The sequence below is a fragment of the Emys orbicularis genome, chromosome 21 (assembly GCF_028017835.1).
Source record: "Emys orbicularis isolate rEmyOrb1 chromosome 21, rEmyOrb1.hap1, whole genome shotgun sequence".
Classification (NCBI taxonomy): Eukaryota; Metazoa; Chordata; order Testudines; family Emydidae; genus Emys; species Emys orbicularis.
The window spans coordinates 4372970-4394846 of NC_088703.1; the positions used below are offsets into that span (position 1 = coordinate 4372970).

The window sequence follows — 21877 nt, forward strand, 5'->3', positions numbered from 1 at the left end:
CCCTCGCTGCTGGTACCACCCCTTAGAATTTATGGTCATATTGCATTATGGAGGGTCTTGAGTCTGGGGACTTCGGTACCACCTCTTTTGTACTCCATGGGAGGGGTAGGGAGTGAGGTTGTGTTCCAGCCAGGGTCAACGTTTCTTTGGCTTTGTGTTTCTTATACCTCCTCCCCCCCATCCCCTTTGGCCCTCCCAACTGGTTGTTTGACCTTGTCTTGGGGGAGGAGTCGGGGCAGAACTGCCCTTCAAGTGTACATTTGTATATTAAACTCCCACCATAACCAGCAACACTTTAACTGTATTTCTTATCTTTTCTCACAGCACTAAACCCCCTATCTGGCTGTAGGCAGAAGCAACACACAGTGTCTTTGTTCCTTGTTCACACACGTCAATAAAACACAAACAATTGTATTTTAAAAACCTCAACATTCAAACGGGCAAACAAAACCCAAAATTCTATCTCAGGCAAGTAAACAGGCCTAAACACTATATTACCATCACTACCCTACCATAACAGAATACACAGAGAGTTGTGTAGTCTTGTGTTTGCATCCCCTGTCCTGCTGGGTAAAGACTAGCGTGTGATCTCTTGTACCCTGCATCAGATTAATGGCCCATATGTTTTAGCACGCTTTAGTTGATGGAAAGCTCACATCACCCCAATGCACCTCACTGAAAAGCCCCTCACTGGGTACTTACCCATCAGTATCGTATCTAAGCACCTCACAATACCAACACCCTTGTGGGACAGGTCTGCTCTCCTTCTTGTACAGATGGGAAACTTAGGCCCAGAACCCCAGAGGTATTTAGGCACCTAACTCCCACTGGTTTCACCCCAACACAGACAGCCATCCAGGCACCCATCTCTACACTCTCCCATCCTTTGGGCACCTAAATACCTTTCAGGTTCTGGGCCTAAATAACGCACCCAAGAGGTCTGGGGAAGAGCTGGGAACAAAACCCAGAGTCTTAGGCCAGCTGTCTAACTCCTGGGCCTTCAGGATGAGCAGATGACCGAATGGAGGCACTACAGAACTATAAAATTGCCACTAGCGTAGGAGACTTCAAAAGGTGCTGGTAGTAATGTGCAGCTATAACACAGACGCTATGCATCTCCCCTCATCCATGCACTCTGCCCTCACAGCCACCCTCCCCGATGCATACAGCCACCCACCCGGGCACTGATGCCTGCAGCCATGACTGGGTGCAGAAGTAGATGCATGCAAGAATTGGTGGGTGCATGGCTGGGACGGGTGCATGGTAGGGAAGCACCTATTTCCACATGCATGCAATCACCCCCACATGGAGCCATGCATCCATGCGCCTATCTGCGCATACATCCACACATCCGCCCATCCTTGCATGCACCCATAGGATATAACCATCCCTATACACCTTTCCATACCCACCTATGCACTACCCCATCCATGCACATAGCTAGGTACGCATGCATCCATCTATCCATCCTCCCGCCCAGGCCCGCAGCGAGCGAGGCATGCACTCATCTCTCCACCCCGCACCCCCATTTTTGCACCAAGAGCACCACACGCCCCGCCCTGCCCTGCCCTCTCCACCCAGCTGCCCTCACCTTTCTGCGGCTTCAGCCTTCAACCTGCCTCTATATTGCGCACTGCCATTGGCTGAATGGGCCTCACTCGCATGTAACGCCGTCTTCTATTGGCTGAGGTGAAAGCGGGGCCGCTGGTGAGTTTCATCTGGGGGCGGGGAGGAGGGGAGCACAACGTACGTGGATTGGTTGGTCCGGGAGACAAAGGCGGGCCGCGCAAGGGGCCGGCCGCGGTGCGATTGGCCGGCCTGGGCGGGGCGTGCGGTGATTGGCCGGGCGCGCCCGGGGGGGGCGGGCCGAATCTTCCAGAAGCGAGCGGGCTCCCGGCGGGGGTGGTTAGGCGGGTGCGGCGGCGGCACCATGATCCTGTCGGGGGCGCTGGGCGCGGCCTCCCCGGCCACCGTGTCCATCTCCATCAGCAGCACCCTCAACTCCTTCCGCGCGCAGAAACACTACGGGCGGGGCCTCACCATCGCCGAGTTCAAGGTACCCGGGAGCGGCCCCTCCCCCGGGCACCGGACCGGACCCTCGACCGGGCACCGGACCGGACCGGAACCGGACCCTCCCCCGAGCACCGAACGGGACCGGACCCTCGACCGGGCACCGGACCCTCGACCGGGTACCGGACCGGGCACCGGCCCGGCCCCTCCCCCCGCCTGACCCAAACCCCCGGGCACCGGACCGGGACCGACTGACACCGGACCCCCCCACCCCAGGGACCAACCTCTCCCCCGCCCTGACCCACGCCACCCGGGCACCGAACCGGCCCTTCCCCCCGCCTGACCCAAACCCCCGGGCACCGGACCGGGACCGGACCCTCGACCGGGCACCGGACCTGGACCGGACCCTTCCCCGGGCACCGAACCGTCCCGTCCCCCCGCCTGACCCAAACCCCCGGGCACCGATCCGGGACCGACTAACACCGGACCCCCCCACCCCAGGGACCAACCTCTTCCCCGCCCTGACCCACGCCCACCGGACCGGAACCGGCCTCTTCCCCAGGCACCGGACCGAACCTGGCACCGAACCGGCCCCTCCCCCGACCTGACCCCGGGCACCGAACCAGGGCCGACTGACACCGGATCCCCTCACCCCCAGGGACCAGCCTCTCCCCTGGCCTGACCCACACCCCCTGGGCACCGAACCGGGACCGACTGACCCCCCCCCCCCCCCCTCCCCGGACCAACCCACTGGGACTTTCAGCCCCCCCGGCCAAACTGGGACCTCCTGACCCACACCCTCCCAACACTGCAGTCCCTCCTGATGGACACCAAGCTCTCACCCACACTGACAGCAAACCAGGACTTGCTGGACCCCCCTGCACTGGGGTGGGATTGAGATTTCCCTGGGGCTGAGTGACCAGGACCAAGCCCTATGGGTCCCCTGACTCCCTCCCAACCAGGGATTGACAGAACCCCATCATTGGACCAGAACCAATACTCACCCTTATTACCCCGGCCTGGGCCAAGCCCTACGGGACCCCCCTCCTTCCTTTGACACTGGCTTGATCCCCAGGACGGCTCCCGGCACTGGACCCGGTGGATCAACACCCGCCAGGACCTAGCAGGACCAACGCTGACCCCACCATCATCTGCCAGGGCCTTCACGGCCTGATCCCCTCGCTCCGCGGGACTAACCCCACTTCTGGGAACCCCACTGACACCTGCTAGGGACTGACCCTCCCTTGAACCCCGGACTGGGATCCGTCCCTCGAGGACCTACCAGGGCCTGACCCATTCCTGGACCAACATCCCACCCCACCCGACTGCTTGGGATGGATGCTGACACCACCAACGCCTGACCCCCATGGCACCTGCAGGGACCAGACTGACCCCCTTCTGGGACCTGCTAGGGCCTGACCCTCCCCAGCTCTTCCTGAGCTGGGGACTTGTCCCTGGGACTAATCTACCTAGCACTAGACCTTCTCCAAATCTCTCTGGGATCCTCCCACACTTCCCCATTGGTGAGGGCAAGTTACTGGGGAGCTCCCATCTGCTGCCCTCCCTAGGGGCCTAATCATCTGAACACTCCCATTAGCCTCTCATCTGAACACTTCCTCTCCCTGCTAGGGCCTCCCCGACTCCTGTTGCTACTTACTTGATTCCCCAGCCGAATCCGGAGCCGCCCCCTGCCTCTGCTGCTTCTAAAATTGTCCAGCTGATGGGGCCTCTATTGTTCCCCCTTCTTCCAGTCCCTTCAGTGACGGCTTCTTGCTCCCCGGACCTTTGTCTATGAACAGCATCCTCCTTCATGCTTCCCCTCGTTGTCTTTTCCTCCTGTCTTTGCACTGAGCTCTTTGCTTGGATCTCCTTCCCTTAGGCGCCACCCCCATGTTCTCTTAAAACCTGCTTGATCCATGTGGCCCTGTTCTTTATATGTCTTACCATAGTGCTTAGGAGGCCCAACTTAGGAGGCCCAGCTTTCTTCTGTGTTTTGATTTGTTTTAAGGAACCTGGGGTGAGATTTTAATACAAACTCAGGGAAGCTTAATAGATGTAGTAGATCCCGTCAAGCCTGGGTCCTTGGAGCAACACGGGTTATTCCCTCCAGCTAGACTTGGAAAGAGAAGACTTTTCTCAGTAAAAGTCAGTAAACATTGATTTCACCAGATATCCCCCCTCCAAAAATACTTTCCCCAATGATAATCGAAATGTACAGAGAAGGAAAGTAAGAAAAATGCTGCTTGAGAAATGTAGTTGGATTTAGGGCTATTTGTGTATTTTGACAGGTGGTGTTGTCACGTTATATTTCAATGGTTATGAAGCTCTAACTTTTTGAACCTTGGTGTCTGCTGTCATTAAACAATTAGTCTGTTCTCCCCATGAGTTCCTGCAGTGGTGAACATTTCAATAGATAAATGTAAAAAAGAAGCTTAAAACAGTGCAGTCGGGCCAGAACCCTGTTCAGGTGCTAGTAAACAACAGTACTGAGTCCCTACCTGACTGAATTTCCTGCTTCTGCTCAGCTGAGAGTCCTGGCTGGGGTCTTTGTCTGCCCCTTCAGTCTCCTTGCATCTGCAGGAATCGGGAGCTCTGCTGTCATGCCCCACTCACTCGGTGACAGCGGGGATGAGTGAGTGTGGGGAGAGCAGAGACCCCAACCAGGACTGCGAGGAGGAGCCCCCAGCTGTGGGGGAGGCCACCCTGCTGCTGAGTGGCTCCTGCCCCCTCGATTATCTGAATAAAATGCCTGTCTGTCGTGTGTGGGTCCTCCCCCGCCGCTCTTCGGAGAGCTGGGAGTACGCTGTACTTTACCTCTCCTATTCAAGGAATGAGGGACTTGTCAGCCTGGAGCGGGGTCCTGTCTCCGGCAGTTCCTAGTATTCCAGAAGAAGATGCGAGAACCCTGCAGTAGGCAGACCCCATCCTAAATGATTCCTTGTCCTGGCCTAAGGAGTCGCTGTTCCTGGGTGCTTGCATCCTTACTAGTCAGCTTTTGCCAGTGACCAATGAGACCCTCCAGTAACGGGGGAAATAAACTCCCCCCAAATCACCCCTCAGATAACACCCTCTCCTCCCCTAAGCTCCCATAGAGAGACCCACCCGTGCAGTTTGCTCTGAAGGCGAGCAAATCCGGAGCGCTCCTGATCTCAGCTGAGATCAGGATGGGAGGGTGGGTCTACTGGGAAGCGTGTAATGGGATCAAAACCAGCATCTTCAACTCCCCCCTGGGGCCTGCTGGCAGGCACTGAGATTCCAGAGCGCAGGTGTAATATACCTGTGGCAAGATGCCAGTTTCTTAGTAATGATACCTGGCTTGTGTGGAGGGCTTTTGATCAGTCATGCTTCACAAAGGAGGGCAATATTGTTACCCCATTTGACAGATGGGGAAACTGAGGCACTGGGGAATATTTGGACCAGGGTCGCCCTGCGGGCTAGTGGCCAAGCCAGGAACAGAACCTCTGACTCGCAGTCTAGTGCTCTGTCCACTAGGTAACACTGCCTCCCTGTGGAGCGCCTGGTGGTAACCTAGCACTGAGCTGCCCAGCATGGATTGTTGTGTTGTGGTGTGCTGGCTGCTGTTTGTTGCTTTCCATCAACATGTATTGATCCCCTGGGAAGGGGAAACTGATCTATAAAGCAAACTCTGACTCTGCAGGGGCTATGTCCAGCTCCCCATGCTGCTAGAGCTGTGCTGAGCACGGGTTGGTTTGCTGCCTTCTACGCTCTGTTATCCGTCCCCTGTGCTCTGATCTCTCCACGTCTGAATCGGCCTGCCTGGGTGGGTTGCTGCTTCCCCTCTGTTCTCTTCCGCAATTGCGATCACTGCTGAATTAATGCCAGAGCAGCTCCTGGCAAAGCGTTGGACTGGGCGCTAGCTAGCTACGGGCCTCCCTGCTTGGAGGCTGCCGAATGCTTCACCATTGCACCAAAAGCTCCGTCTGAGGATCGACGAGACCATCTAGCCCAGATCGTTTCTACCTCTTGCATTTTGTAATGGTCCTGGGTCTTATTTTCCTCTGTAAGCGCCTGTGACGTGATGCCTGCTTGGTCCAGTTGTCACCTGTGGTTGGCTTTGCGGACTCTGGCTTGTATGCAGCAGTTGAGTTTAGGATGTGGAAGTGCTGATCTCGGTAACAGGTTGTCTCTCTCCTTTCCCAGTGCAAACTAGAGCTGGTGGTGGGAAGCCCAGCATCATGTATGGACTTGGAGCTCTACACGTCCGATGACAAATTTGTAATGAAACTGGACAGCGATGAGGCCTTACTGGGATCTTACCCCATCGACGACGGCTGTAGGATACACGTGGGTATCGGAGCTGCAGATCCCCAGTGTAGACAAGGCCTTAGTGCAGAGATGGAGGCTGTGTTGAACTGCAGTGTATTCTGTAGTGCTAAAGACCTCGCAGGACTCGACTTTTCCTCAAGTCGAGAAATAACTTTCGTTCCCTCTTAAAAGGGCAGAGATTTTAGGTCTGTGAAGCGGTTTTCAGTCACCCAAGTGCCTTACCAACTCGAGACTTGCTGAAAGGCAGCGGGCTGTGGGTTACTGAATCATGTAGGTGCTTTGAAAAACCCACCCATGATCTAAACCCCCACCCCACCCTGCAAAACTCGCTGTTTGTGTGTAAGGTTCTGCTTTGGCTTGTTTCTTTGGAGACGTTTTTTCTGTCAGAACTGACTAAATTAGCACCACTTGGGTTCATAAATTATAACGCCCGACGGGACCATTAGATCATCTAGTCAGACCTCCGGTGTGACATGGCCTGTCAGGCGTCATCCAAATGACCCCTGTATTGAGCGGCTGTGTGTTCAGTACAGCCTGAGGGTGTGTATACCCAGCAAACCTTCTCCCCCCCACCCCCCGGCAGCGCGTCTCAGAGCCGGGGTCTACAGACGTGGGGGGTTTCAGAGCCCCAGTGTGAATGGCTACATGGTTAGTTTTAGCACCATAGCACGAGTCTGTCTACCCAGGCTCTGAGACTCACTGCTGTGGGTTTCTGTGCTGTGTAGACGTAACTACGCTGGATTGCGTAGACTCTCGGTCCTTCATCAGTTAAGACTGAGCCGATCACAACATGTCTTCCCATCTTCTCTTGCTCTGGCCATCCTTCTCCATGCTTGTCCATATCTCCTTGTTAGGAAATCATCCCACCTCTTTGGAGGTGTTTTAAACATCAGGTACCAGGGCTCAGTTAACAAGACTGGGGCTAAACAAACTGGTGGGAACAAGAGAGGACTCTGGTCATTTCCATTCTGTTCCCTAGGTTATTGACCGGAGCGGAGCCAGGGTCGGCGAGTACGAGGATGTGTCGCGGGTAGAGAAATACGAAATGTCTGCCACTGATTACGAGAAGAGGCCAGGTAAGGATGACAGCGTTGCCAAAAGACTCATCTTTGCAGGGTTAAAACTTTCATTCCCAGATTGACATTTAAAGCCTGGTGGGTTTGGTATCAAATGGCGCTCGCCCATGTGTCCTGGCCACGTTAGTGTTTCAGAGTGGCACACGCTTAAACAGCAAAGCACCTGAAAATACCTCCTCGGCTGGCTTTGGCTGGGGGGCAGGAGGGTGGGGGACTCTTTCCCCATCCCCGGGGGGGTGGGGTGTTCTGCCGCTGTCCCCAAATGGCCGAACTCAGATCCCTCCCCATGAGAGCAGAGGGCCGTGGGGATAACACCCCATGTACCAATGCCAGGTGGGTGCATGATGAGAACTGCAGCATGTGACCTGGGTGCTGTGGCTAGCTTCTCAGGGTGCCCAGCTCCTCTGAATTGGAGATGCACCCCGTGGGCAGCGACCCACCGGCATCCTCCACCATGAGTTTGTGCATTGTTGCTTCCTGCATTCTGTTTCCCTCAGTTCTGTCCAGTCTCTAACCTTCCATTGATTTCCCAGTTTAACTGGCAGCAACCTTGCCTTGCATAATTTCCACCCACTCCTCGTTCCCATCACTGCTTTCCTCCCCTATGTTGCCCTGAAGGACACTTACAATCATAGAATATCAGGGTTGGAAGAGACCTCAGGAGGTATCTAGTCCAACCCCCTGCTCAAAGCACGACCAATCCCAACTAAATCATCCCAGCCAGGGCTTTGTCAAGCCTGACCTTAAAAACTTCACCCCCCTTGGTGTTGGTACCTTCCCTCTTATGCATGGTTGGGCAAGGAATTCCTCCCAGGCGAGAGATGGGAAAAATGAGATGGTGTTACAATCCGATTTACGGTAAATCTCTGCTAATAAAAGGGATATCTTCTACTCCCTTTCGCAGGAAGAAATGCTTTCCTTCTTTTAGGGCCAAAATACCGACTGGCATTATTTCACAATCCGTTAACTCTTAGCACAGGTGAAGACAACCATGAATGCTCCAGTGATCTTATTTTAGGTTTGGGAGGCTTTGTATCATTACCGATGTAGTATGATGAGTGGAACTGGAGAAGGAGGGTCTGGTTTCAAGAGGGACCTGATTGCGTGTGACACTGAGGGAGGTTCATTGTATAAGCTGGGCCTTGCTGCTACCAGATACAGGGCTGTCAGCATGTAACATTGGCCTCTCTCTGCATGCTCAGTAAAGATCTTTCCTACACAGCCTCTGCCTCCTGCATCACGTATCGCTAATGAAAGGTGGATGGTGGCAGTGAGATGTTTTACTGCTGCTAGGTTGATCTGGGCCCCAAATGTAGCTGTTTGAAATGGAAAACTTTCATCAAAATGTGGCGAAAATTGACTAAGGAAACATGAAACCGACCAGGGCTGTTGATATTGCTTGAGTTGAGTGCAAAAAATCACTGGAAAAAGGGGGAAAATAGATTTTAAAAAAAAATTCCTCAGTTCTAATCTTGGGTCCTATAATAGGTGGGAGCAGATGTTAAAATGTCCTACCCTGACGGTGTCCTTTTAAGGCCAACCATTTCCCCCTCTGGCTTCCAGACTCCGTGCGCTCCTTCCTGAAGCGCAGTAAGGTGGGGAAGTTTAACGAGGAGGAGATGTTGAAGAAAGAGGCGGAGCAGGAGCAAAAACTAACCGAAGAGAAGGCTCAGGCAGAGGCCGTTTCAGTGGGCGCTCGGTGTGAGGTACGGGTCTCAGGCCAGCCCAACAAACGCGGGACAGTCATGTTCGTGGGTAAGTGCCGCTGGCCCCCTGGCTCTCAGTTCCTTTCCACCCTGTCTGATTGAAAGGCCAATTCTCTTAGTGAAGATCAAACATACAAAGAGTGGCTGTGACTCAGTTTTGACTCTCCTCCTCTCCGTAGGGCTAGCGGAGTTCAAACCGGGCTACTGGATTGGCATCAAATATGACGAACCCTTAGGGAAAAACGATGGCAGGTAAAAACCCTTCCTCTGTCCAAGTTCTGTCTTGGGGCCAACAAGTAGTCCTGCTCTGTTCCCAATAGGGGCCCACGCCAAGCCAGGTGGTTTGAGCACCTAGCGCCTTGTCCCTGGACTTGCCCTGGGACCTCGCTCCATTTCTGTGCCTGCAGCTGGTATTGAATGTCACCCTAAAAACAGTGCCGAGCAATAATCTGGTTTGTTGTGGGCCAAACGCATGCCAAGGTGTTAACTGCCCTGACTTGTATGGAGCCACACAGGGATGGCTCTACCCTTCCGGTAGGTCAGTTCCCCCGGGCCTATGAGGAAGGCTGCAGTCAGAGCTCAGCGCCTAGCGTCTGGTGGTGCGTTGCCGAGACAGCTGTGCGTGGGAAGGGAGGGCTGTGTCAAGCTGCTGCCGATCTCATCCCCGACTCTTCCTCTTCCCAGCGTCAATGGAAAGCAGTACTTCGAATGCCAGCCCAAGTACGGTGCGTTCGTGAAGCCTCAGTACGTCACCGTGGGGGACTTCCCGGAAGAGGATTATGGACTGGATGACGAAATGTGACCGGGAGACGGGAGACAGGAGTCCACGTGGCCCCGCCGCCCTCTTTACGTGGCCGTCGACACGCTGCGGCGTCTCGGTGGGCTGCTGCATTCAGATCCTGCTAGAGGGCATCTAGGTGAGGGAGAAGATGTGACGAGCAGCTGTTTTGTTTTTATTATTTCTTCTGATTGTATCTGTTTGTTCAGTGAAAGATGCCATATCCCTTTTGTTTTTTCTCCCTCCCCTCCATACGCACCAACTTAATGCCGTGACACTAATAAAACTGCCTGGGAGGAACTGGCGCTGCCGCTTAACAGTGATCCTTGTATCTGGAGTGTGTCTCGTGTGCCGAGATCCGGCCCGATGGCTCCAGAAGCCATTGATCAGTGGTTGGAGTGAGGGCACAAGGAGCCCGCAAAGCAGATGTGCTCAGATTTAAACCCCTGGGAAGATTTGGGTTGGGCAAAGGGTCTAAAAAAGCAACGCGTTGGGAAATGGAGAGTTGTCCGTGTGAATATCGTGAGCGAATGCGCGTGGGTTAGAACTTCCTCACGCTCGAACCCAGGATTAGGATCCTAAACCACAAAATCTGTATCGAGGTTGCAAACCCCTCAAACATTCTGAGATGTATGGCTTAGTTCACATTCCTTTGTCCTTAAACTTTGCTTAGTTGGAGGTTACCCCACTAACATGTCCGCTGTGAGACACTCAGTTTGAACTCTCCTTTATTCTCAAATTCCCCCTCGCCCCCCCAAAACCCCCCTACCCCAAGCAGAATTCTGGCCCTGTAAAGGGGGAAGTGCCAGAGACTCCCTGAAGTCCTTTGCTGTTGATTTTACAGGGAAGGTGCCCAGATGCTAAGGTGATGGGCAGCAGTATAAACATGCATTCTTAGAATGACTGGTGTATAAATACCTGCCATGGTGCAGGTTACAGTTAGCTACTGATGGACACAGTTTAAAGCTGCAGTCTGCCTCTTCAATGAGACAACCCTGAATTCTTGTCTCTTACCTTCCCCCCAGGCTGCCTAGCTGCTGCCGTGACTAGAGAAGGCATAAGGTGCATTGTCAAATCTTTCGCACCTCCTCGCTGTACCCCTGAAGTGTTAAGTGTTCGCCTGTGCATGGATCTCAATTTCCTGGTGGTTTGAGTTTAATTTTAGACCGTGGTCGTTAAGGGAACAGACGTGTTCCCCAAAATATTGGTGTAGTGGCAGGTGACCGTACAGCCCCTTCTCTCTGACGGTTGTGGTTGCTATAGCGTAGAGCTCCTTTGCAGCTGGCTGGCTGTGCGTGGATATGCAGCTTAGCCCTTCCCTGCCTCTTCTGTGGGTGACTCGAGCGTCCGGCAGAGAACGTTCTCTAACCCCCTCTCTGCAGCGCTCTCACAGCACCAGGAGGGAATCCTCCCTTTTTTGACAGCCTACAACTTGTATTTCTCTTCCCACAATGAGGCCGTTTCAAGCCCCTCCTGTAGCTTAGCCTCCAGTCGCTGCCGTTGGGCTGTCCGATGCCCATTGTGCCGAATCTGTTCTGGCCAAGGCACTGCTTCCCGAGCACTCAGCTAGCAGGCCGCTTTCAGAAATACACCAGCTGCGTCGCGAGGGGCCGAAGCGCGAAGAGCATCGTGACGTCCCACGTAATACGCAGTGACATGCTGGTTGATCTGCTGACAAGCTTGATTGGTTTGGGTTCCAGTGAGCGCTCTCCTCTCGAGCAGATTGGAAAGGCAAGTCCCCTGGATAACCATATTAGATTTTCCCACAATGCTTTTCACTAATGGAGAACCCCACTGTTGTGTTAGAAATGGAGAGAGCTGTAGGTCCCTTCATAGAATATCAGGGTTGGAAGGGACCTCAGGAGGTCATCTAGTCCAACCTCCTGCTCAAAGCAGGACCAATCCCCAATTAAATCACCCAACAGATTTTTGCTCCATATCCCTAAATGGCCCCCCTCAAGGATTGAACTCACAACCCTGGGTTTAGCAGGCCAATGCTCAAACCACTGAGCTATCCCGCCCCCTCCTCCTCTAGAAGCTCCTTGAACACCTGCAGAGATCTTCCCCCAATCTCAGTTAATGCACTCAGCCTGGGCCATGGGCAGGGGGGCTCAAACCTGGGATGGCGGTTTCTAAATCCAGGAGCCTCCACTGTCTCAACTAAAAGATCCAGTTCTGTTAGCCAAGGCTGCTGCAGGCTTATCAACTGCTATATTGCCCAGGAACCACTAGAGGGGGTCAGACCAGAGGTCCTAGTTCAGTATCCTGTCTTCTGACAGTGGCCAATACCAAATATTGCAGAGTGAACAGAACAGGGCAATTATCAAGTGATTCATCCACTCCCACCTTCTGGCAGTCAGAGGCTCGGGACACCCAGAGCATGGGGTTGCATCCCTAACTATCTTGGCTAATAGCCATTGATGGATCTATCCTCTATGAACATAGCTAATTATTTTTGAACCCAATTATAGTGTTGTCCTTCACCGGTGGAACTCTTTTCCAGGAGATGTTGTGAAGATGTACTTCTTTTTGTTTGTTTTAAACAGAGCGCCGCGGTGAGTTGGTATGGGCTACGTGAATGCTTCTAGTGATCCAAGCCCCAAAATCTTGCACCTTCCCTTGTTCTAACAGTGGTTCTGACGCTGACTTGTGGTGTGATCCGTGGGCGAGTCAGTTGGCCTCTCTGCCTCTGGCTTGTGCGACACGAATATTCACTCTGCGTATGGTGTGGTCACTAGATTGTTTGTTTGTTCTCTCGAGGACCTGATTGTGCCATCCTGGCACTCTAAGCTCTCCTATGAAGTCCCTTGGGATGTGTAGTTCTGAGGCTACTTTACAAAAAGCCTCAACTCCACCACATCTACTACTAGGGTACGAGGGGAACAGGACTTCCCGGGCTGTAGTACGGTGGTCTCAGAATGCCGTACAAATTCTGCTTTCAGCAGAGCAGCTTTTGGTCAGTTTCACAGTCGGGCATCATGGGTGTGTGTGGAAAGCAAGTGGGGGTGAGAACTTGGATTTGATGGTAGACCGCCTGGTCAGAATCAGTGTCTTCAAATGTGTGTGTTTCACGGGATTAGGATCGTTCTGTCTTTATTTTTTTTTTAAATCCCCTGTTGCCGAACTCTGGCCGAGATGTAAATTTTTAAAAACTGTGATGTAAAGTCATGGTCTTGCTCTTCGAACCCAAGTGGGTTCATCATATTTCTTCTCCACGCTAGCAGCCTCTTCCGAAACCTTCCCACCGGAGGGATGGCTAGTGTATTTTAACCACCCTCTGAGCAGGGTTAAACCGCACACGTAGCAAGACTTCCAAAAGACTGGGATTTTTTTATTCGATGCTTCAATTTTTCAGCTGCCCAGGCTGAGCCTGTTAAAGGGTCTGCGCTTCGGGGAGTGCTGAGCATCAGCTGCCTGAAAAATCAGCCTCTTTGTCTCAGTTCAGGTGCCCCCAATCGCTTGTCACTCCTGAAAAATCTTAACCTGAGACATGGAGCCAATGAAGTTCTCCTGCTGAAATGCTGGTAGCAACAATGGGGAACTAAGGAATGCTTCTGTGCATCCAGTTCACTGCTGTTCAGCCAGTCAAAACCAGTGCCTTTTTGTGTCCTTTGCAAACCACACTATTGCTATTTCCAGAACAGGATGGGGGCTGCAGGGCAGACGTGACCTCTGTTCTACACCCCCTCCTCCAGTTGCTCCCGGAAGGGCGTAGCTTTAACCTGGCTATGCTCTTGCTAATCCTGCTTCCGCCACTGAAGCAGACTCCAGCAGCCAGTTCAGCCTCTGGGCCTGGCTGAACTGATGTCTCCAGCCTCGGTGCTGATGACTCCGGCATCTCTTGTAAACAAACTCCCCACAGATCTAGAATGTCTTGTGTAACTGACACAGGAGTCACAAGCGGCTTCAGCAGAGCTATTGTGGGTCTGGGCTATTGCTGCACTAAGAAATGTACGTGAATAATTCTGGTTAGCGCTTCCTGGGTTTCCCCATGTGACTTTGGATCCTGCTGGAGAAAAGCCGTATCTGATCTGATGCAGTAATTTGGTGCGCTTGTATTGATATTGAACAGGGTAAAATGCTTTCTCCGACTGGATCAGTGAGAGGATTATCTGAGCTTACACAGACAATCGCCTGAGACCAGACTTAACCGCTTGATTAAACTTGTGCGTTAACTTTCCGTGCAAGGTTGTGAAATGATCCAGCGATACTAAATGCACAACCTGCTGGCGTAACACTGTCTGTGATACCGACCTACAGCTGGGCAGGAAGTGGGAGTAAATCTGTTCACTAACCCCCTTCCTTGCCCCTTCTCCCATCAAAGTCAGGGCTGGAACTCGCATTGATGCGGGAGGGAGGAGGCTGGATTGGTCCTTGGTAAATAACTTCTTTCCCCTACTGCGCCAAGCTAGCAACTCGCTTTTTCTCTCTGCTAATGCTAGGCCAGTCCTGCCGTCTGTCTCAGCTTCATGGCTTTAAACCCAGCTAGGCCAGTGGCTTTTATTTCACTAGGACATTGAAACCTGGATTAATCAGTCCCTTAGAAATGCCCCAGGGCAATTACAACCTGTCCCATGTTACTGTTTGTTTTGACTGCTGGTTAGGACTATAAATGCTTTTCCGTGTGGGTGTGCACAGTGTGTGGGTGGGTGGGGGGTGGAAACGTCTCTTTATACTCATGACGTATTGTTAACATTGGTTAGGATCTTCCTAATGTGTAAATTTCCTTTTAAAATGTGGTAACTTGATTTGCTGACGGAGCTCCTTTTGTTTAAAAAACAAAACTGCCACAGATTCTTTTTGTCTGGGCCCTGCCTGTTTCCTCTGTGTGAAGAACTATGTAGTGGTAGCTATGATGCTATGCGATCATAATGACTAGAATAAAAAAAAACAATCCAAAACACGAGTGGCCCAGCTTTTGTGCTTGATGAGAAGGAGCTACAGGTGAGGAGAGAGGACCAGTAAGTGTCTGACCAGGGATCACTTGGTTTGACTCAGTCCATGATTCTGCTGCCAACTGCCCCACAAGTTGGTGGACTCTTACAGTTTCAGGGCAACTGCACCTGTATTCCCTCTCTGTGATCCACCAAGGGCCCCCACTTACAGCTTCCAGGCGCCCACCTTTCACCTCCCTTGGCTCTTTCCCTTCTGACAGGCTTTTTTCCAGGTTGTACAGTTCCCTGCCTACGCTGTGATATCCCCAGCAAGCCAGACTGCCTAGCCAGCCCGGCATTTGTGCTTTGCTTTCTCTCCAGCTGTTATGAACATTGTAGTTACTGGCAGTTACAAGTTATCACACAGCTCTTTCTAAGCAAGCATGTTTATTCTTAAGGTGAAAGCATTACAGAGAAAACACATTAAAAACAATAAAAGAATCTACACACATGCTAAAAAGCTTACCAGAAATCAGCCCCGCCTCCAACCTCTGACTGTGGTAGGCGGCAGTCCTCCAAAACCCACACCTGACTTTTCCTATGCTTACAAATTCATAACTCAATTCAGAAGCAGAACCTCGGCTGGGCAGTTGAACTGTTGGTTTATGCCCCTGGGCCCTTTGATCTCTTCTCCACGGACAGGTGATCAGCAGACAACGGCCCACTTCTCAGGGCGCAGCTGCAAAAGGCTGGGCTTTTTGCGTAACTGGAAGTGGGGAATTTTCATTCATTCTCCCCTCCGGCTTTCCTGGGAAATCCACTTCATGCTTTTTGTTTCAGAACTCCACTCCTGCCTGGCACAATTTTAATATAGTCTTCTGACACCGCCCCCCTGGCCTCACATCCCACCTCCCCTCCGTCCCTGCAATCCGGCCCACAATAATGCATCAATTTTGCATGTAGTACAATGTGGGCAGATCTACACTTAAAACACGGCATCGGTGCAGCTGTAGCACTTAAGTGAAGATGCTCCTAAGCTGCTGGGAGAGAGCTCTCCTGTTGGCGTAGATAATCCACCCCCGTGAGAGGCGGTAGCTATGGTGATGGGAGAAGCTCTCCCTCGGACACAGCGCTGTCTACAGGAGGGGGTTAAGGTGGGCATAACTACATCGCTCAGGTGTGGATTTTCACACCTCTGCGCGATGTAGTTACACTGGCCCAGGTCTCTCGCATAGACCTGGCCTCAGGTTTTTCAAGGATATTGCAGGGACTCGCCAGATCTGTCCCAGACTCGGTCTCAACCACAGCGTCCAGAGCTGGGGAGAGCAAAAGAAACTTGTTCTAGTCCATCCTCGGCCATCATGTTAAGCCATCACCAATCCTGTTAATCATAGGAATTATCACATAGCCCAGGGGCTGCTTGACAGCACCCGGCGTTAGATACTGCAGAGGAAGGTGAAAGAACCCCGCATTGTGTGATCCTCTGGCCCACCTTGGGTTTCATCCTGGTCGCTATTAGAGATGGGTCTAAGCCCTGAAGTAGGAAGTTTAAAATCCCTTCCAGAATGTGTTAACCAGTTACAATGCTGCATATAATCGCCACTTAGACTCACCCACCAATGCTGGCCAGGTAACTCTCTGTTTCCTTAGCCGCTCACACAGTGCGCTCTACTGTATTTTTCTATTGCCCTCCCCCCGCTGCCCCCAACCTTCCCTTGAGGCTGCTGGCTGTAACCCTGAGCCTTGGAACCAGCCTGTGTCTTTCTGCTGGGCCTCTGTAGCGAGAGGTGGGGCATCGGGTCTCTGACACTGATAAAAATCCAATGTGCGGTTTCTGGACTGATCGCCCGGGAGTGCAGCCTCTCCTCCATCCCTTGAGTGTTGCAATTGCACAGCCCAGGCCAGGACTTGTCCTGTAGAACAGGGATCAGCCAAACCCCAGGCCAAATCAAAGTGATGCTCGTGGACAAGTCTATTAGGTTTGTTCCTGGACCTAGTCTATAGGGTCTTTATGTTGCAAATGAAGAAGGGGGCAGGTTCTCCCTTAAGGTACATATCTGGCCCCTTTCACCTAGTATTTGAGCACCTCAAAATCTTTCATGTAGCTAGGAAGGGGCTATCTCCCTTGCACAGATGGGGAAACTGAGGCACACCGCAGCTAAGTGACTTCCCTGGCACCACACAGGGAGCCCAGGGGTAGAGCAGGGACTTAAACCCAGCTCCCATGCGTCCCAAGCTGATGCCCTAACCCGCGGGCCATCCTTCTGCTTTACCCAGCCTGTTGTAAATGGGTACAGTTCTAAGAGTGCCCTCCAGCCCCAGATGTTCCAGAGCGCTGACAGCCTGATAGCTTTGTTCTGTGTCTGTACAGGGCCTGGCACAGTGGGGTCCTGGTTGACTCAGTTTCCCAGGTGCTACCATAATATACCTAATAGAAATAAAAAAATGTACAGCGATGGCACTATGGGGTCTTGTTCCATGATTGGGGTGCCTAGGTGCTATCGTAATATACCTAATAGCACTAAAAATGTACAGCACCTGACATGCCTGCTCCGTGACTGGAGTTCCTAGGTGCTACCCAAAATAGGCTAACAGCAGATCATGCTCACGCCACCTCCACGGTGGCCAATGGCAATACAGAGGTGTAATGGACAAACCACGGTCTCGTCTGTACAGGTGCCTCTAGGCTAAAACATCAAAGGACCGATGCAGTACTGCGCAACTGGCTGATCTGAGGACACCGTGGAGACTCGACTCATTGCATCCACAGGAGGGCCTGGTCAGAGCGAGAACTGTTATGGGAGATTTTCAGAGGCACGGTGGTGATTACCTACCTAACTCCCATTGACGTTCCACGGGAATTAGGCACCTAACTTTGTACCTTTGACACTCGTGGGACAGCTCAGTCCACATTAAACTCACCTGCAGCCTGCTTTATGAATCTGTGCCGAATGACAGTGCTTAAAACACAGGCAATAGGGCTTTGGCGTGCTCCCTCCAGCATGCCTGCTGTGGCGAAAGTTTATACGCAAATCAACTAAATACAACAGATGCAAATAATCCGTTTAGCCAATGCAAGTGTAGAACACAGTTTGAACAGATGCAGCGATTCATAGATTTCAAGGCCAGATGGGACCCCTGGGATCACCTAGTCTGACCTGTGCAGCATATGCAAGCGCCCTTCTCTCTTTCAGTTTTTGTTTAAAATTTCCCAGGAATTTATCAGGGTTTATTACAAAACAATGGGTGAAAATCAGGGCGAAAAATTAACTGCACGGATTTCTGGGTCGATATTGGATTTAATGTCGGGAGATGGGAGGACAGAAGAAAGCAACAGAGAGGGGGAAAGTAGGAGTATTGAAAATGAAGGCAGTTTAATGCGGTGGTTTGGTTAATAAGCTGTACATTAACAGTGTGAACATCCACGCAGGCGTGTCTGTATCTCCCACGACCTTGCTTTGACGGACATGGATTGACACTCACTTCCCGCCCCTCCCAGCTGATGAGTAACTTGCAATATCTCCCCACCACCACCACCACGTGGTGGGAAGCACATGGTCTTCGAAGGGAGGAGCTTCCTTTTCTCTGTGCCCGCCCCCCAGCGCCCTCCAGCCAATGGGAAGCGAGGGCTAAGGTGGCTGGTGTCTCAACGTTCTGAGCCGGCTGGGGAACAGCTGCTGGGAGGCTCCGAGCAGGTAGGGGGGGGGACTGTGTGTGTGTGGTGCTGGCCCAGCGGCGGTGCAGGGGGGTCCGGGCACGCACGGGGTTATCAGACCCCATGCTTGCCCTGCTCTTGGAGGTGGTGCTGGTTCCAGTGGCTGCTTCAATGCGACCCTACAATAACAAACCCCAGGAGACTGAGTCGCTGCTTGTCTCACCCCTCCCCCTTCATTCCCCCCAGAAATCACTCTTTTCCTGGACCAGCCCTGAGGCTCGGGGTAGCTCCTGGATTGTAAGCAAGCTCCCTTCTCCCCAATGCCCTGAGTATCTCTCCCTTCCCTGGTCCCCAGCCTAAGAATCTTGAATCCCTGAAGGGACCAAATAGGAAAGGGACTGGGGGGAGGGAAATTCTTTTATTTTTTATCTTCCCTCCCTCCCAACGCAGGATCTGTTCTCTGTGTCTATATTTACCAACCAGAGGATGTTTTTCCCCCTGTTTTTTTCTGTTTAGTGACAAGATTCATTGAAACATTGGGCTGGCTCGAGAAGTCAACCAAGACCTAGGTGTTTGTGTAACTTTGTCTAATTATTTCTTCCCTCCGATACTTTCCCCAGAAGGGATCAGGCAGGCCGAACGCAAGAGGGTATCTCCTGTCCACCACCCCCTTTCCCTTCCTTTGCCATCAGTAATATCCTTTGGCACTGAGTTCCACAGGTTGATTATATGCTTTAAACATACTGCTTTTTTAAATTAGAACTGGAAGGAAGTTTTCCAAGTGCATATTTTTTTGCTGGAAAATGCCGATTCATCGACCGCTTGTGGAAACAAGTCGATTTTGATGAAATTTTGTTTGGAGGGGGAAAAATGGAGGGAAAATCCACATAAAATTTCAGTTTTCCGTTAATGAAATGACTCTTTGGTATCTTTACATTTTATATTCTGTAATCCAGTGTAATACATTTAAAAAGTCAAAATCTAAATGAAATGAAAAAAATGAATTTATTTGCAGAACTGTGTGTAATCAGAAAAAAAATCAAAATCCTGGAATTTCCAGCCCAAATGGAAAATTCAATCCTACTTTTAGCTACCTGATGCCCCCGCTGCTAATATTAGGAGAGGGTAAACAGAAGCTCCTTACTGACCTGCTCCGAACCATTCCTTATTTTACATTTCCCTGTTCCCATGCGGATCATATTGACCCCCTTTAAGAGTTGCTGATGAAAAGTGCTAGAAGAGCAAGGAATGATCATCCATCTGACATCAGTGAACCGAAGGGCCTATCAATTTCAAACGCAGCTTCATTTTCTTCTGTCAGGGCTGGTGGCCTCAGACCATCCGAGGCTGGTGATTCATGTGATTTCCAGCACGCAGATGGTTTTCTGTCTATTACAGACCACTGCTGGAGTGGGACCTTTGCATAGAGAAGTCGGGTAAGTCCTGGTGGGGTTTTTAGTGAGGAGTGTCATCTGGTTTGGTAACTCATAGTTCTTGGATGGGCCACAAGGCAAATCCCATCCTTTCCTAGTTGTTAAGAGAAAAGTTATTTGCCTTGATGTCCTAACCAAATTCCCTAAATATCCCCTAACTCCTTGTCCTCCAGTTTCAGTTGAACATAACATTATTATTTATTTTTTACTTCCTGTTCTAATCTGTGGGGCAGTGTTGCTGTGCAAATAGTCTCTGTGCTCCACCCTAGAGGTGGCTGCATTTCAGTGATGAGTAGAAGTGAGGTCATTCAGGTTATTGTTTTGTGGCTAGAGCCAGTACCTGTTTACAATGGTGCCAATGGCACGGTGGTGCTGGGCCCACACTCAGAAGGGTCCCCGGTGCCTGGATCGAGCGTGGGCAGAACCTGTGGGGGGGAAGAGGCCAAGAAGGGGCGGGGCCTTGTGGCCAAGGCCTCAGGGGAAGAGACTGAGCAGGGGCAGGGCCTCAATGCCAAGGCCTCGGAGGAAGAGGCCGAGTGGGGGTGGGACCTCAGGGCCCACGCCTTGGGGGAAGGGGCTGAGGCCTCAGGGGAAGGGGCCGAGCGGGTGGCAGGGCCACGGTCCAGGCACTGGGGCCCACAAAAGATTAATCCAGCCCTGGCTAGAGCACATCTCTCTGCAGTTCTGCCAGTTCGTTAGTGAAACTGACATAAATATTTGCATGCTGGGGTGAAGAGTGCATTGAAATGATCACACAAGTGTGAGATGAAACTGAACAGGCTGATCTAATATCTCCACCTCTGTTCACTTCCAGCCCCTGTTTTGCTGTAGTGGCTCTCCCTGATGATCTGAGTGGATCTTCCCGGTACACCATGGCACGGCATAGCAAGCTCCAGAAGCAAATCTTAAGCTTGTACAGACAGTTCCTACGAGCCGGCAAAGAGAAGCCGGGGTTCTTACCTCGGATACAGGCCGAGTTCCGGAAGAACGCCAGCATCCCCCGGATGGATGTTATGCACATTGAGTATCTCATCCGCCGCGGCCAGAGGCAGCTGGAGCAGCTCAGAGACGTTAACACCAAACAAATGGGCACCTTTGTCAAAACCAAGCCGGAAGAGCGGTGACCCCTGCTGGCTGGCGCGGGCGGCTTTCTTGTACTGGGACAGTTAGCGTGTGAATTCAGAGACGTGCCTTCCAGATTCTCACATCCTCGTGCACCCCTTTCTGTTTGCACATGGGTCCGATCACAGTGAAGGAAAACTATCCAGTCGGTGCAATTGTCCTACCTGGATTGGAGTTCACTGGGATAAATGAAGACTGGTTTAGGTGTCTCTACACGAGGGAACCACTAGAGGGTGCATTTGAGAAGCCGATCTCTATAATTCTAAGCTTTTTAATAATTCAAGTGTAGATGGGTGATCTGGAGGTGACGTTCTTGTTTCCAATACCTGGGACGTAATCCGTTCCTACCCCTGTTGCCTCCTCTATTCTCAAACAGGCAGATTACCCAGAAAAATAAAAGAAAGGGACAGTGGTGGGTTGAAATTCTATTTCTGTCATTTTTTTTATTATCTATAGTGCCTAAAAGCCCCACCCATGGACCAGGCCCCCACTGCGCTAGGTGCTGTACAAACAGTGGATCTGGGTGCTACAATTCTTGAGTGCCCCACCAAAGTGCTTTCGAAGGATCAGAAAGAGCCGAGCACCTGCCTTTTGAAAATCGGGTTCCTTAAGGTGTCTCATGACGGGCGGCTCCTTCCCTGCAACCCAAAATCACTACCCACTTCTGAAAATAAAGGCCTTTGGGCCAAGGTGTTTTCCAGGGTGTACCAGCTGTGTGTGTGTTGGCAGGCGAGTTTCCCACATGTGTCTCCCTCCCCCAGTGTAACTTGGCTCTGCCATGGAGGGACCATGTCTAGGCCTGAGAGGCTACTAGCGAGTGGTGGCTGGCTTGCTTAGCCTTGGTTTAATAGCTTTATGGCTGTAGCTACCCTCGTCGAACCCTCCTAGCGTAGACGCAGCTTATCCCACTGAAGTGCCTTTGCCGATGAGAGCTTA

General features: G+C 51.9%; 2 protein-coding genes across 2 annotated transcripts; both read left to right on the forward strand.

Annotated features, from left to right (window-relative positions):
- The first annotated feature begins 1889 nt into the window (after positions 1-1889).
- Positions 1890-10180, forward strand: TBCB (tubulin folding cofactor B). The gene is made up of 6 exons (XM_065420763.1): positions 1890-2056; positions 6172-6315; positions 7277-7373; positions 8937-9128; positions 9259-9331; positions 9764-10180. The coding sequence occupies exons 1-6, from the start codon at positions 1931-1933 to the stop codon at positions 9879-9881; spliced, it is 750 nt and encodes a 249-aa protein (XP_065276835.1). The 5' UTR covers positions 1890-1930; the 3' UTR covers positions 9882-10180.
- An 8193-nt stretch (positions 10181-18373) lies between these two features.
- SDHAF1 (succinate dehydrogenase complex assembly factor 1) lies at positions 18374-21640 on the forward strand. The gene is made up of 3 exons (XM_065420986.1): positions 18374-18426; positions 19708-19822; positions 20634-21640. Exons 2-3 carry the CDS (start codon positions 19764-19766, stop codon positions 20941-20943), a joined length of 369 nt encoding a protein of 122 aa, XP_065277058.1. The 5' UTR covers positions 18374-18426; positions 19708-19763; the 3' UTR covers positions 20944-21640.
- The last annotated feature ends 237 nt before the right edge of the window (positions 21641-21877 follow it).